At 31.9% G+C, this 17,502-nt stretch overlaps 2 protein-coding genes across 2 annotated transcripts; both read right to left on the bottom strand.

Annotated features, from left to right (window-relative positions):
• Positions 1-360: 360 nt before the first annotated feature.
• Positions 361-4,747, bottom strand: LOC118037845 (ethylene receptor-like). Its single transcript, XM_073408241.1, is given in 7 exon segments — positions 361-1,042; positions 2,034-2,225; positions 2,386-2,513; positions 2,613-2,879; positions 3,000-3,368; positions 3,799-4,476; positions 4,478-4,747. Coding segments are annotated over 7 exon segments (2,214 nt in total). The 5' UTR covers positions 4,706-4,747; the 3' UTR covers positions 361-690.
• Positions 4,748-12,556: 7,809 nt separating this feature from the next.
• LOC118037873 (phosphatidylcholine:diacylglycerol cholinephosphotransferase 1) lies at positions 12,557-16,953 on the bottom strand. The gene is made up of 3 exons (XM_035044021.2): positions 16,474-16,953; positions 13,396-13,533; positions 12,557-13,170 (listed from the first exon to the last, which is right to left on the bottom strand). The coding sequence occupies exons 1-3, from the start codon at positions 16,870-16,872 to the stop codon at positions 12,847-12,849; spliced, it is 861 nt and encodes a 286-aa protein (XP_034899912.1). The 5' UTR covers positions 16,873-16,953; the 3' UTR covers positions 12,557-12,846.
• Positions 16,954-17,502: the final 549 nt, after the last annotated feature.

Below are 17,502 nucleotides of genomic sequence, written 5' to 3'. Positions count from 1 at the left end.
CATGAAGCTTCTCCAGTTATACTTGTTTCTTTCTCATGAAAATTACAAACAAGAAAGCTTGCCTTTCCTCCCTGGCAAAACAGTTATTGAAGAAAATGAGAAGGTAATATTGATTTGCATCCATTCTTTTCGTACTCATTTTTATTTTTCCTTTTCCTCTCTCTTTCTTTTTTCGGAGAAATTATTTTCATTTAATTTATATCCTGTGTTGGACTGTTCTTCCAGGCAAATAGAGCACAGCCAAGCCCCGTCTACATTTTTTAACTGACCAAAATTTTACATAAAATAATTTAAAGGTTTGTTATTTTCCTATATTTTTGCCTTAAACATTTACACAATTTACCAAAAAAGGAACAAACATATCAAATGATATTTCTGCATTCAAAATGAAGTTCATTTTATGATATGATAGCAGCCATTTGTTTTACAAATTACTCCATTACCCCAAAAAAATATAATAATTTTCAAAGACACTCAGATTTCCCCGGGACTGTTTTTGCTGCCTGGGGTTTTACATGTAGCTGCACAAAACAATACATGAACTAGCTTTTAGCAAGGACGTATTGTTCTTTCCAGTGCTCCACTTCACTGTACTGATCCAATACTGTATGGTATTTACAGGCAAAAAAGCGCAGAAGATGACTTACAGTTTTTGCTTCCCTCCAATTAGCGCTTTTCCTATCACTACCCTTACATGGCTTCAAACAGGACCCGATGTTCGAGGAGGTCCGATAGAACACTCCTCATCTTGTCAACAGATACAGGTTTCAGTATAACACCGTCCATACCGACCCTCATGCAGTTCTCCTTAATCACTTTGTCTGCGTTTCCAGTAAGTGCCACTATTAGCGGCCCTTCATGCTGTTTTGTAAATTTTTCGTGTAATCGGGCAGCAGCTTCAAAACCATCAGGCATGCACACATCCATAAACAACACCTTGTGTTCTTGAGATACCACATGTAGGCACTCATCAATTGAACTTACAGTTGTCACGTCGCACCCTAGATGAACAAGGAGTCCTTCGGTCACCATCCTGCTACCCCTGTAAACCACAAACAAGTTTGACAATCTTTACATACTTCAAGCATGGTCTGTGCTGCTAAACTCTCAATGCCATGTCCAAAAAAATAGATATGAAGATGTAAAAATTCATGTTGATTTTTGTTTAAATTCAAATTGACTATTGGATTTCACTGTTTCATTTTGACCTATGTCTATGTTGATGCGCCAAGGAAAATTAGCCACTTTACATCCACCAAAGAAATTTATAAACTTTCTATGATTTACAAGATATGGGAGAAGTTAGCATTTCAGCCAAGTGATTACAGGCCAAAGCAGCTATGAAGACTTGTTAAACAAGAGCACACAAGCCCCAAAACATTAGAGCATAAAAGGCTCCTTTTCATGTACTTGCTCCATGTACAAGTTGGGGGCTATCACAATTAATCCTCCAAAGGCTCCAGTCAAAATATAGATGTCTCATTTTAGACACCGCTACTGGCCCCACCTGACTACGTTGTCATCATCTTTTCATTTAATCCCATTTTAATCCACTAGTAATATTTAATTTTTTTTATATAATTTCATTTAGCTTAAAATTTGGTTTGGTTTATACGGAGACCCCTTTTTACCCCTATTTTTTTCAACTCCTAACAAACATCTTTTAACACTACATCCCTGAATATTTTTACACCTTTAACACTAGAGCATGTTTGGGATTGTGGTAGCAGTGGCATTCAAAGTGTTTTTCACTTAGAAATGCATTAAAATAATATTTTTTTTATTTTTTAAAAAATCATTTTTTGAAATCAGTACATCAAAACGATTTGAAAACATTAAAAAAAAATAATTGAAATTTCTGGGAACGCGGTTTCAACCACGTTCCCAAACAGTCTCGTACATCTTTAAATCTTACTCCCTTGACAGTTTCCTTGCAAATTTTCAACCCCGTACCAAATGCAACCTTATAATAAAAATGTGGCACAAACTTGAAACTGATATATAAAGAATGATGAGAATGAAATTTGACTGACCCATTATGATCCAAGACAAGAACTTTGAGTCCTGGAAAACCTGCCTGCCCATGATTTGCTTTAGGTAGGAATAGACTCTTAGATTCATTTGAGCACTCAGGAATGCAAAGCTTTACAATGAAGATAACTGTACATCCTTTGCCGAAACCTTCACTTTCAATCCAAATATGTCCCTCCATAAGATTTACGAATCTGATCACAAACATGCAAGATGTAGATATAATAATCAATTTCAATGTCAGTAGAACTGAGAAAATCAAACCAGAGTCCAAACAAATAGTAGAATTTAAAAATCACTGTGTGCCGGTGAGCTAATACAAAATTGCATTATAAAATCAACAAATTGAATTACCTCTTACAAATTGCAAGGCCAAGTCCACTGCCACTGGAATTTCTGGTTGCCAAAGTTTGAGTTTGTGCAAATTTTGTAAACAACTTGGGAATTTCCTGAGGATTAACTCCTTGTCCAGCATCTTTTACCTGTACCAGAAGTTAAATGATATTCATCACCAACCCCTGGAACAGAAAACGCATCATCACTAGGAAAAAGATCATTAATTGAGCATCAGAGAAATTAACCTGTACACACAAATAAAAGTGATCATCACTTGGCGCTGGAAAAAAGTCAGGAGCTCGACTGTCTCTTAAAGATTCTGATTTTGCAACAAATGCAGTGATTGAGATGCTTCCCTCTTTGGAGAACTTCAGAGCATTACCAACAACATTTAAAATAGTTTGCATTAGTCGTTTTTCATCACCAATGGCACATTCTGGTAAATCCGGAGCCAAATTTAAGGTTACATGCAACTTTTTAACAGATGCGATTGGCTTGATTAAATTAAGAACCTGCAATGGAGAAACAAGCATCACATCCACCAACCCACATCCAACAAAAACTTTACAAATTCTGCATAACTATATTTACAGTGCAATATAAACAACATGGCAAGAAGAAAGAAATCTTACCTCCCTGAACAAGGCATGAAGATTAAAAGTTCCCAAGTCAAGTTGAAGGCTGCCATCTTCAAGCCTTGAAAGATCCAATACATCATTTATAAGAGTGGCCAAAAGGTTACTACTTTTAAGAATTGTCTCAACCATTAGACGCTGCTCAGGTGTCAGCTCAGTTTCCTGCAGCAAGGAGGAAAGTGCGATAATTGCATGCATAGGAGTTCTCATCTCATGGTTCATAACAGCCAAGAAATCATTGCGGGCACGAATTGCTGTTTCTGCTTCTCTCCTGGCATGATCAAGCGCAACATTCTGTTCCATAAGAAGGTCCCTTGCCCTCATTGACTCTTCTAGAATAGCAGCATGTGACAGAGCAACAGCTACCTGGTTTGACCCCAAAATTTTGTAGGTCAGAAACAGATTGAGGCTGTCATTCTTTAAATGGTATGGAGCATACTTAAAATTACAAGCACATGCATTGCACATCTTTTTCATCAACTTTCTTTAAATTAAACACTCAATGACAAACTGTGAAAGCTTTTGCAGCATTTAATGGAAAACTTATTAGCGAAGTTGATCTGATGTAGCATATTTTTTCTTAGTTTAAAATGATATTCGATAAAATCCTTCTTGGAGGGCACCCATCAAATGGAAACTCAATCTATGCAAACCTCTACAGCTATAATAAAAATAAAAAAGTGATGTGGATGCAAGTGGATATGTCGATGTGGAGGTCTCATTTAGCAATTTCCTAGAAAAATGGAAAAGTCATTATGTAACCATGAAAAATTAGACAAATAAAGTAATTTAAAACCTGATCAGCAACTACTTCAACAAGCTCCAACTCATGAACATGCCACTGCCTTGCACTATCTGACGGAAGCATTAAAACCATCAAAGCATAGCGCCTGGTAGAAAGTTCAGGCCAGTCATTAATTTGGAAATTAGAGAGATGAAGGAGTGGGACACGAACAGCAACCACCTCTCCAGGCATGTATTTTCCAGCAAAAGGCCGTATTCTAGCCACCGGTGAATTTGGTGAAATTTTCATAGCACGGTTACTACTGAATACTTGATTGATCACCGGAAGTTGGATAGGTACAGTATATCCAACAGGGTTCTGCTGACGAAGAGTGTATGAAAGTTGAAGCTCCAACCCAGTACGAGTTGGCATCCACAATGCACATTCTTCCAACACCAATGTCCTACCCAGCTCAACAAGAGTAGTCTTCAATATAGTATGTCTGTCAAGAGTGCTTCTGATTTCATGAGTCAACATCCTCACATGCCTACCCGTTTCCTCTTGTGTACGTATCAAACCCATCTCTCTATCTAGTTCCGCAGCTTTATTCTTCAGAAACAACTCTCTAGTCTTAACACTCAAAAGATCTGGAATAATATGCACAAGCATAAGCGCAGTGACACAAGACACAACCGCAGTCAAAACTTTCGAAGTAGTCATCACAACAGCCACAGTTCGTGAATGCATATTTAAAAGTCCAAAGGTTAATAAGATGAGTTGCACCACAAAGAACTATAAAAGCACCAAACTGGACAAGCACCCATCTATACGGAAACACGGCAGATTTCTTAACAAAGTAGATGAGCTCTAAAGGAATAGAGAAATAGGCCAGTGCAATAAAGAAATCTGATATATATTGATACTTCATCAACAGCTCTTCAGCTGGCCATTGCGGTTCAATGCAATTGCAAGACTCCATCTTTCTCTTTTTAACTCAAAAATCGAACCCTCGATTGCAAAAAATTCCTCTTTTCACATCCCTGAAAATGATGCAAGTTCTCAATCACACAAAAGAAAACAATAATTGAAATTTGCAAAACTCAGATTCCATTTCTTAACACTGAAACCCTAACTTCGAAACTTTTAGATGGAACAGAAGTTGAGGGTAACTGACCAGAACAGACTCTGAGAAATCCAAGTTCCAATGTTACGTACGAAGCTGGGAGAGCTGCTTTGGCCTCTGCTTTCGGCCGCCGCTGCCGCGAAATATCGTCGACGACTTTGCTTCCTTTTCAGTGGTGAGAGGGATTTGGTTCTCTTTGGGAAAGGTGGTGTGGTGTGATGGGTGGGTGTCAAGTAAATTTTGGACTTTCTGAGACTTGAGTGGAAATTTTTGGCATCTTGGAACTTGCAATGGAGCGACGTCGTTTCCAGTTTTTCTGGACAACAGATATATTTCGGAGGGGATTTGGTTCTCTTTTAGACATCCTGGTAGCATGCTTGTTTTGTGTTTTTTAAACGAGTTTTATTTGAAAAAATATTAAATTAATATATTTTTTAATAATTTTAATGTGTTAGTATTAAAAGTATATATTTTTTAATATACTTTTAAATAAAAAAAAAATTAAAAAATATTTACATCATAATACCATAATTTATTTTTGTTTATCTCCATCCGACGATGACTTAACAAATTTTTTTAGTTAATGAAAAAAATATTAGTATTCAAATCTTATTACTAACAATTTGAAATTTTTTAAAAAAATCCATAACCTTTTAAGTCAATTTTTTATGTAGTTCAACTTAACTTTGATTCATTGAGAACTTGAATCAATCTTCTAGTTATATTATAAGTTCAAGAAAACAAAGTATATGGTATAAGTGTGTAAAACTTGACTAGTAATTAGCTAACTCATTATAATTATAACTTAATTAATAGTAATGTTTTCTATTCTTTTTTTTAAATTAGACCTACTTTTTACTAGGGGTAAGCAAAAAAACCGAATAAACTAATTAAATCGAGATAACCAGAAAACAATAATCGAAAAAATCAAACCGTGAAAAAAAATTGATTAGAAAAAATAAAAAAACAATTCAGATCGGTTTTGATTTTAAAAGGTTGGAACCGAATAAACCGAATCGAACCAGTTCAAATAAAAAATAAAAAAATACAGGTATTATAAATAGCTTCCAAACCCATCTACAATTCAACGATATACAGTTCAACTTTTTAGTCTCTTTTTCTAACCTAACAAACCTACCCCCCTCCTCACTCTCTTTTGTTTGATGATTTAATCTCTCGATTAAATCTTCATCTTTATTCTCTTTCATCTACATATCTACTTTGTAGTTTCTTCTTCTAACCCTAGCAAACCCAGTCGCCGCCCCCTCCATCTTATTCAATCTCTCGATCAAATCTTCATCTCTCCCATCTACAAATCTACTTTTTAGTTTCTTCTTCCAACCCTGACAAACTTGGTCGCCGCCCCTTCCTTCTTGTTCAATCTCTCGATCAAATCTTCATCTCTCTTATCTACATATGTACTTTTTAGTTTTTTCTTTCCAACCCTAGCAAACCCAGTCGCCGCCCCCTACCTATTGTTCAATCTCTCGATCAAATCTTCATCTCTCAATCTTTTTGTCTCTAAATCAAAAACTAGCAGTCGCTCCTTCAAATTCTTTGTCTCTCTAAGTTGGATGAGAAATTTGATGCTACCTATTCTTTTTTCTAAATTGGTTTTTCTTCTCTCTTTTTTTTCTTCTTTTTAGTTTTTTATCGATTTATATTAACATATTTTTGTTAAACTTTTCAGGTGAACTATTCAAGAGAACCAGATGCAGTTTTAATGTCCATGCTTGCACGCCTCAATAGTTGGTTTTTTTCTCTACAGTTTCTTCTCACTTGGTTTATGAGAAAATACAAGTAATAATATTAAAATAGCAACATTTTTCCTTTTGTTTTGTTTTTGTGGGTGTTGAGATAGAGACAGCTGATGCTTTTTATTTCAATTTCAAGGGACTCCTACAAATTGTATTTTTTTAGTTTTATCAAAGGCATTGTTTTCTTGTTCTAAGCTCATTGTTTTCAAGGTCTTAATCATTTTCCATGTTATTTGTTGTATAATTTTATTATGGATTTTGATTAGAGTTGATTGGTTTGAGAAAACCACTAGGTGCAAATTAAAAGATATTTCTCCTGTCATTTGCGATGAATTCTAGTAAAAGGAAAGTTAAATAATGAATATAGATTTTTTTATATCAATTACAAGCCTAATGACCCCATCAAAAGTCACAAAAAAGCCAAAAACATTAATCCGGTTTTTTCCCTTCAATAAACCAAACAAAACCAAATCGAAACTGATCGGTTTGAACCGATTTTTGTTTCAGTTTTGATTTTAAAAAAATAAATTAGTTTGGTTATTTTTTTAGATGAAAACCGAACTGAACCGAAAATGCTCACCCCTATTTTTTGATATGAAAATAATTAATTGGTAATTAAATACCATGTAATCACAAAATGAAAAAAAAAAAAAGAAGGAAGAATATTCAAAGCTTTTCTAAGTAAAAATAAAAGGAATTTTTTCCCTACCTTTTTAAACTACATTCTACTCTACCATGTTATTGCCTGAATTTCTTAAACAATTGCAAGTGCATGACTTAGTTAGACAAATCAAGTTTAATTATTTGATAAGATTAGATACGGCTAATGACATCCAAGTCAGGATGGCCATGAACATTTGATAAGATTAACTCCAGCTAATGGCATCCAAATGGGGATGACTGAGAATATTTGATAAGATTAGTTGTGACTAATGGCATCCAAGTCAGGATGGCCAGGAACATTTGATTAGATTAGCTTTGGTTAATGGCATCTAAGTCAAGATGGCTAGGAACATTTGACAAAATAAGCTTCAACTAATGACATTTAAATTGGGATGGCCAGGAGTTTTTAAAGGGAAACAATGAAAAGGTCATGGTTTTCGCAAATAGGACGATCAGAATTGAGTAATGAGTTAATTGACACTAATAATATCCAAATTGGGATAGTCATGAATACCTGAAGAGATTATTAAAGGTTAAGATTAATGAGGTCATATTGAAACGATAAAGAAATTGTAAAAGTATATGAGACATCTGATATAAGTTAACTATATGTATATTACTAGGATTTCATTAATACTCCCTTATATTTTAACACATGTTTATGAATTTGATGTTGTAACAGGACCTTTGTACACTCAAGTTGCTTAGTAATCTTTTAGGGTAGTACTTTTATTAAGGGTATGTAACGTAACAAAATATAATATTAGTAGCATGAATATAAGACATGCCCTTTGTGTAAATTGTAATGTATTGAATCTTAATCTATGTAAATGTAGTAAGTTGTGAATCTCATATATTGTTATGCTAATTAGAAATCCTTCAATTTATTTAAATTATATTTACATAATTTATTGTTAAGTATAAATTGAATAAGTGACATGCTTGCTAATAGTAGAACTTATATCAAGTATATTGATTAGATGACATATTGAAATGTACTGATGACCGAATGGTATTATGATAATGTAATCGATAACTTGATATGGTTATATACAAATGAGACTTTGTAGAAATTCACACCAAATTTCTCAATGCATTTAGAAATAGGATATTAAAATTTGGGGTCGTTACAAATTTATTATCATTCATGTTCCTTCTCAAGTACGCAAATTAAACAAGGACATTTGTTTCATTAGTTAGAGCATTTCTCCTTTACTACTAGTATTTTCCATCAATTCATTCAAATTTTTGCACATATAACTCATCTTTAACATATACAATTTCACCATCATGCCTTGAGTTTTATTTTTTAAATTGATTTTTTTTACAATGATTTATTATTAAGAAACTAACACATTTAACATTCCTTACTCAATTCTTAATTACTCAACATAAATGGTTTTTTCCTAACTCTTATCATCAAATCACTTTCACATAGTTTCAAATGCATCACTAATAATATTGCCAACAATTCAACCATGGTTACCAATTTATCAAGCGGGGAGAAATATGGAATGTGTATTTTATTTTCAACTCCTTCACTTTTCACATTCATATTTAAGTTTTCTTCATTTTACTCCATTTAATTTTTATCGCAATACAAGAAATCCACTCTCATCCTTTTATCCCTCTCTTGGCCGAAACTTGGACTAAAAAAAGGAAAGGGATTTCTTTTTCAATTCTTCATGTTTAATACTCTACCCATCATTTAAACATTTTCACAAACATCTCATATTCATAAACATACATTTTCCATAACAACTAGAAAAACCCTAGCTCTTATATTACACTTAAACATTCCTAACATGTATGTAACAATCAGTAACTTAATCTTGGATTACTAATAATTGGCTTATCTTTTTAAGATGGATGAACTAACATAATATTCAAGACTTTGAGTTCCTTACACTTCTCTTCTTCTTCTTTTCTCTAATATTCTTGTGGTTTTAACTTCCTAATAGTGTAAGTCTTTAAGTTCACTCAATTTCTTCTCTACAATTGTTCATTCTTCTTTCTAATCACCTTATTTATATCTTTCTTAGGTGTTTGCATGGAGAAAAATGAGGTTGAAGGTCAAGAACTCTTCATCCCTTTCTGCTCTGCTCTCTTTTTTGTTGTCAATATAGGAGAGAAAAAAGGGGTATTTATACTACTCTCTCGTGGTAATTTCTCATTTAAGTCCCCAAACTTTATCAATCTTTATAAGTTTACCCTTAATCAATCATCCATTCATTATTTTAAATCAATTGGTCTCACTTCTTTCTTTCATTTTTCATTTGTGCCCTCACATAATTTCATTCTTCTATTTTTATAAGAATTTTTTTCACATTAGTAAAATTTCAATTTGGTCTACTTCATATTTCTATTTTATTTTTATTTATTTGGCCTTAATCTACCTTCCACTTATTTAGTTTTATTCTTCTTTTCTATCTAATTATTTAACTAATTAGCTCACATATAATATAACTAATTCTCCATCATCGATTATTATCCCTTTTTTTCCCTTTACATTGATGATAGTACAATGGTTTTTTAGAGAGTTTTTTTTTTTTTTTTTTTTTTTTTTTTTGTCATTTGGACCTTATATTGAAGGTTTCAAATACTATAAGCCACTTATTAGTGTTGACGAGACACATTTATATGAGCAATATAATGAAAAGTTATTGATTGTAGTTGTTTTTTATGCAAATAATGAGATATTCCCATTAGCTTTTGCAATTGTTAATGAAGAAATTAATGACAATTGAAGATGGTATTTGTTTTGCTTACAAAGATACGTTATTAGTGGTAGAATCAGTGTGTGTATATATATATATTATATATATATATATATATATAATATCAGATAGACGTTTGGGTATAAAAAATGGAGTAGCAAAAAATTTAGCATCAACCTTTAGGATACCATCGATATTGTGTCAGACATTTGTGTTAGCAACTTCAACTATAAAAATTAAAGACTTAGCTATCAATAAAGATTTTAATGGGGATGTATTATGAACATTTCAAATGTAAATTTAATTTGTGGTATAAAAGAATGTGTAACATGAAACCCAACAAATAAAGAATGGCTTGAAAAAGAGCAAGAAAAAATGAGTTTTATGTTATGATAGTGGTCACCAGTATGATAATATGACAACTAATCTTCAGAATTATTTAATCATGTTCTAAAAAAAATGCTTTTGCAATGCCTATTTCTACTCTAGTACAATTAACATTTTACAGATGTAATGATTATTAGGTTAAATAGAGACATGAAACTAGTGATGTCATTCAAAGTGGAGTACTTTGGTCTCCAACAATTCAACTTGAATTGAGAATTAGCATGGATAGTGATCAAGAGATCATACTGCAATATTGTTTGACTCTGAGGAATAGGTTTTCCAAGTCAACACCTATATTTAAATCGGGTGTTGTGAAACAAGTTAGACGAGTAGTCAAATTGAATGATAAAACATAAACATGTGTTAAATGACAAACATTCAATCATCCATGTTTCACATATTCTTTGCATTTTTATGCCAATATTGTTTGGCTCTGAGGAACAGGTTTTCCAAGTCAACACCCATATTAAATCGGGTGTTGTGAAACAAGTTAGACGAGTAGTCAAATTGAATGATAGAACATAAACATGTGTTAAATGGCAAACATTCAATCATCATCCATGTTCACATATTCTTGCATTTTATGCCAATAATCACTTGGACTTTACATAATTTGTTGATGATTATTACACGGTTCAAAGTTATAGGTCAATATATGGAATGCCATTTCATCCATTATTAGACGAGTTAGAATGGAATGATTACATTGAACCTGAAGTTGAAGCATATTCGTTTAGATGGAAATTAGGACATGGTCGACGAATATCTACTCATTTGCACAATGAAATTAATGCAAAAGGTCATGCACATTATAGGTGTGGCATATGCAATGACACATGTCATAATAGAAAAACATGTCATGATCGACAATGTATGTATAAACAAATTATTAGGTCATGTTATGATATATTACGATATTTTTTAGGTATATTAAATTTATATAATTTCACATCAATCACAAGCACTATTACACAGGATGTCACACACTCAAGGTGGTAGATTGTTTATTTATGTTAGGCAATAACATTTGGATAATGATTCAAGGTGAGCATTATTATAAGCATGAAGAGCATGCCTATTATATTCATATAAAGCATGAGAATGAGCATGCTGAGCATAAATCACATTATATGCCTACCAGACTCGTTAACACTTATATCCTGCGATTGCAGGATCGATATCGATTAGAGGACGTATTCACTAGTATTGCAATTATATTTAATTTTAATATATTTTCAATTTATGTTTAATTTAATTATAATAAAATTTTATATTTTCAATAATTTAAATTGTTATGCAAGATGAGACAACGATTTACTGTCGTACATATAGGAAAATGCGACTACATGAACGAGTCCAACCATATGTTGTCCGGGCTAGTTTTTTTGCATTTCAGTTGACATGACCACATCAAGCTTGACCACAACTTAATTCATGCTTGGATTGAGCGATGAGAATGTGAGACATACACATTCCATCTTAGGTATAGAGAGATGACACCAACACTATAAGACATGATAGTTTTGCTTGAATTGCCTATTAATGGACGGGAAGTCCTAATTGTTAAATGTTTGTCATACTGGACTTGAAACTTTTGGAGAGAGACTAAACTCTTGATAATGTCATGAAAAAGGACAAGGCCACTCAGGCAAAAGTGGAAGTTGGATCCAATCGTACTACTGATAAGCCTAGATTATCCAGTAAATGATATAGACGTAGATAAATAAATTAATTATGTTTATGGAATTACTTGAATATTGTATTATTAAATTATTTTATATTCATTTTGAATGTATATATGTTTTTTTTAGCATTCCTATGGCTACTTATGATTATGGTATATGAGAATATGTCGAGTTTAGTTAAAATTTATTGATTACAATTTATTAAGGTTTTTTACAGGTTTTTTTTTAAGCAGGACAAAATTTTAAATATATTTTCTATATAGATGAAACTCTATCCATATTTAGATAAAATTGTAAATATTCTATCTCTCTAAAATCATAAAGTAAATAGCAAAAACTATGATTTTATAAACTTTTCCAGGCTTAAAACATGAAAATAACTCAAATCCTTACAATAGCCTAAATGGTGAGACTGTTTTGGGTAATGACCGTTTTGGTTATTGTCCAACTATTTTATCAAATATCCAGTTGTTTTTTAAAATGATTTTCTCAAGAATGTTGCGGTTGTGAATCACGATATTACAATATTATTAAAATATCATGTTTTTAAACCGCAATATCATTAAATTGTGCTATTTCAAATATATATATATATATATCCTATGCTAACTCAGCATTTAATTATGTTTGAGTTGCTAATTGCTTAATTTATCCAGCATACCATAGAATTGAGTTGTTAGAAATTACTCCAAGGAAAAGTTCATGTATCTTTCTGTAGGCTACCTACGAGTACCAGTCACTCATATTTCCTCCCTTCTCTTTTTCCAGTACTTTTTGCCATCCTCTAACTAAAAAAGCCTCCTCCCGTCCTTCGCAGTGACAGTATTAGCAATTGGTTTTCTCTGTTTGCACTCGACATATTTTCCAGCTAGCGAATCGAAGAGAACACCAGCACCTACACCAACAGCTATATCTATGGTGTAGTGACCTCTAGTTCCAAGCAGCCTAATAACTTGAAGAACATTGAGCAAATCAAATGCCCGAGCCAATTCCCATCTCTGCATCCTTCTCATGTCCAGTGATGCAATCAATGACCCTGCAACATGGCCTGAGAAAAACAGGAAAAACGACACGTTTCCTACTGGAAAGTCCGCTCCTGACCCCAGAAACTCCTGTCAACAAATGAATCCAAAAACATGGCACATCAGCGATTCTCCACAGAAGAAAACAATTGTGACAGATAAGGGAAGACGCCCACTGCTAGTAGAGACAGAATGCGTGGACGGCCGACAACATGGGTGTCAAAGTCTCTCTTGTCAATATTCCAAACACTAGCTAGAGGGGGAGGGGGAGGGGGAGGGAGAGAGGGAGAGGTTGTGTCGATGATCAATACGAACCTCCGGCAATGGAAGCTGAGTGGAGAAACCAAGAATCCCACGGCAAGTGAACATAAACAACGCAGAGATTGTTGCTCTTGGTCTGCCTTCTACTAGCCACGTCCATAGGATATATGCTGTTTGCATACCCACAAATACCTGAAAATGTATTTAGCTTAACATTGTGAATGGTTTAAAAACATTATTACCCTAATTGGCTATTAGGTTTGTTCCTCTCTTCACACATCATGTTATATTATATATTATCTATTATATGACTGCTTAAAACTCTGGCAGATGATTGTGCGAAAGCCAAGCTGTCTATCGAAATTAAAATATTTGGGTGTTGTAAATATATATTTTTAATTTAATAACTAAAATTACTTTATTTGAATTATATTGAAAATGAGCAAGACAACAATAGCATAATATATATATATATATATATATATATATATATATATATGATTACGATAATAATAATAATAAAAAAACTTTTATTCAAAAGGAATAAAACAAATAATCTATAATCTATCTAGTTGTGTGAAATGAATTTATTTATTAAAATTAATTTATGATAAAAATTGACACATATATAAAATTTATTAAATAAAAAAAAATATCATACAAAGCAACACATATTATAAATATAATAAAAATAAATATTTAATCTATAAAAAATCTACAAATAAATCATATTAAACTCTTAAAAAACTAAACACACCCAATATAATTTAAAATTAATTATTATATAAAAAAGACTAAAAAACCAAAAAAATAACAAAGAAGAAGTATTAATTAAAGCATAATTTATAAATTATCTTAAAAAGACATAAAAAAAGTAGTAATAAAAAAAATAAAAATTTAAGATAAAAATAAAGAAAAGAATAAAAATGAAAAAAAAATAATACATTATCAACCTGAATTGAAGTGTGAAATTGAAAATTAAAAATTAAAAATCATATGAATAAAAATCAAATTGAATACACCAAAACATGATATAAAAAAATTGAACAAGTAGAATTTTAAAACATATTTTTTTACATAAATAATCATAAAAAGTAAATCGAAAAACTTATGCACCGATTTAATTAAATAAATTATAAACCATTGTGTAAAAAAAAAATCATTAACGATAAATAAAAACATGATTGAAAAAAATTATGAGACGAATATAAATCAAGATATTTAATATCGCAATACAGTTCATTTAGAAGCCATTTGGCTCTGCGTTTCAACCGGCGTTTTCATCAATTTCAATTTTTTTTTTTGCTAAAATTGAGTGCGGTTTGTACCTTTTGGATCGTTTTGATGTGCTGATGTCAAAAATAATTTTTAAAAAATGAAAAACATCATTGACATGTATTTCGGCACAAAAAGCTATTTGAAAAGCAACCGCTACCACACTGCCAAACACGCTCTTACTTGGTTGTGTTCAATGAATATATTTATTAAAGTCAATTTGTAATAGAAATTGACACATATAAAACTTATTGAATAAAATTTAAAAAAAATATATCATTCAAGGCTGCACATATTAAAACTATTATAAAAAAAATAAATATTTAATCTATATAAAAATATATAAAAAAATAAATCATATTAACCTCCTGAAAAATAAACAACCCCAATATAATTAAAAAATAATTATTATTTAAAAAAATTAAAAAAAATCACAAAAAAACAAATACCAAAACATAAATCAAAAGATTAATTTTTAAAAAATATATTAATTAAATAAATAATAATAAATAAGATCAAGCATTGCTGGGGTGATAAACCAGGACAAATGCCTGGCCAATTAAAAAAAGGCTTATGTGCAGGCCTCTATTTTATTGCTTTTGTTTTATTCTTTTAGTTCTACTAGGAGAAGATATTTCATCCGCATCAATTTAAAAAAAAATAAAATTACAGAGTCTGAAACTTCCAGAATCCAGCTATTGATGTGGATGGATAAACGGTTCATGATCTTTTAATTTAAAAATCTATTTTGAATTAAATTTTTATTCAAAAACACTTATAAAATATTCTAAAAACCTTGTTAAATCAAGCCTTCAAAAACATAAAAACCCACCCCAGAGCAAAAAAAATTATTTTTGAGCCTAAATATGTTTTTTTAGTCTTTTTTAAGATTAAAAAAAACACCTGGTCTTAATCTTTTTTATTATATGAAACTATTTAATATATAAATAAATTGTTTTAGTGGTCAAAATTGTTGCTTCTTTCATTAAAAAAAACCTTAAAAAAATTAAATTTAATATCAAAAATTATTTTTTCAAAAATTACATGGATCAACTATTTAATTGCTAAAAAATTTAAGAGAAAAAATAAACATTTTTAAAAAATCTTAAAATCACTACTGATATCATTCATATTTTTCACTTCAGTTTTTTTTTTCTCAATTAAAAAAAAAACAAGCAATTGAATTCAAATTGAGGCTCAAAATAGCCCAATCATGCAAAAAAAATTAAAAACAAAATGAAATATTTTTAAAAAGAAAACAATTTTACAATCCGTGAAGTGTGAACAATAAAACTTGCCGCATAAAACACCGTTTGGCATTGCGTTCCAAACGGTGTTTCATCAAATTAAATTTTTTTTTTTAAATTAAGTACGGTTTGTACTTTTTAGATCGTTTTGATGTGCTGATGTTAAAAATAATTTTTAAAAAATAAAAATATATCATTAACATGTATTTCGACACGAAAAACTATTTAAAACGTAATCATTACCACACTGCCAAACACGCTCTAAGTTCACCTACTAAAACTAGCTTTAGTTTTTGTTAATTTTCCTCGCATTAATTACTTGCCAGATATTTTCGCCTAACATTTCTTGATGACTTATCATTACAAATACAATTATATCCACAGGCAAACTGACCTTGGATGTTGGCGGCTTGCCTAGGGTAGGATACCCTTCTTGTTAAAACGAGAAATAAAACTCAGTCAAGAACACCAGATTTGAGGGGGGGGGTTATTCCTTGAATGTGCTTACCAATTAAACATCAAATCTTAAAAAGAAAATTAACAATAATTCAAGATCAAGCATGGCCCATTCATTTATGCATGTGTTGTTCATAATCGATGGCACACATACCGTATTCAGACCAGCAAGCGAAGTATTGAGCTCCGGCCACGAGGACAGCAACCCATGGAGGCGGCGCGTGACAACAAACCCCAAGTCAAACGGTGGCGACGATGAGGGGACCATGTGGAGCGTGTACTCCACGGGCATGAAAAACAACAACCCGAATCCAAAAAAGCAGGGAAGCCAATGGTGCTTAGCCACATTGACCACATCACGCAAAGTCCATTTCAAGAAAAACGGGTCAACACCATAGAAACCGTTGGCAGCTCCATCGGTGGTAATGCCATTAGTTTGCTTATTTTTATTCTCCATGTCGACGCCATTAACGCTGATCTGTTTACGCTTATATGAGGTGGGAACCGGGGGGGTGATAGTTGCGGCGGCGCCGGCTTCGGAGATTGTTTTCATGACTAATGATGGGTGATGGTATAAATGGGAGGGGAGTATATGACTTAAGAGAGAATGGTGCGGAGATTACAAGGAAATAGGGGGTGGGAAAGTTGTGATATTTATTTGTGTTTTTTTATGGGTGGGGCCGGGTCGGTCCCGTCCATGCACATGTAACATGTCCATGTCCAAATTATACAGTATACTGGGAGATTAAGGAGCTTGAGTCTGGCTCAGCCAGATCCGAGGAACTTGTGTGTGGCATGGATGGCTGAATCCTAGAAGCTAAGGTTAACAAAGACGTACGTCAAATGGGTCTGGAAGAAAATGTCATATTAAAAAAAACATGAATTTTATTATTGTTGATGTTATTAAATTTTATAAATTATTATTATTATTATTAAAGAAAAATTATAAATTTGATTTAAATGATAAAACTCAAAACTGATCAAGTATGTTTAATATTATTATTTTCATTATTATTAATATAATTATTAATAAATTTTTAAAAAAATATTATTACTATTGAAAAAAATAGTAATAAGGTCACACCTAAGTGTGGCACGATCACACCCTAGGAATTAGGGTTTGGTAAGAGCTTCAGACCCAAGAAACTTGAGTCTAGACCTAAGGCTTTTTGGTCTAGCCTGG

Source organism: Populus alba, chromosome 3, assembly GCF_005239225.2.
Source record: "Populus alba chromosome 3, ASM523922v2, whole genome shotgun sequence".
NCBI lineage: Eukaryota > Viridiplantae > Streptophyta > Magnoliopsida > Malpighiales > Salicaceae > Populus > Populus alba.
Note: the sequence above shows the minus strand (reverse complement) of the source record. Positions and strands in the feature narration are given on the sequence as shown.

Coding starts and splice junctions, on each gene's coding strand:
- LOC118037873 (XM_035044021.2), bottom strand. CDS start 16,872: ATGAAAACAATCTCCGAAGCCGGCGCCGCCGCAACTATCACCCCCCCG. Junction 13,534..16,473: donor CGCTTGCTGGTCTGAATACG/GTATGTGTGCCA, acceptor ATACATTTTCAG/GTATTTGTGGGTATGCAAAC. Junction 13,171..13,395: donor CTCAGCTTCCATTGCCGGAG/GTTCGTATTGAT, acceptor ATTTGTTGACAG/GAGTTTCTGGGGTCAGGAGC.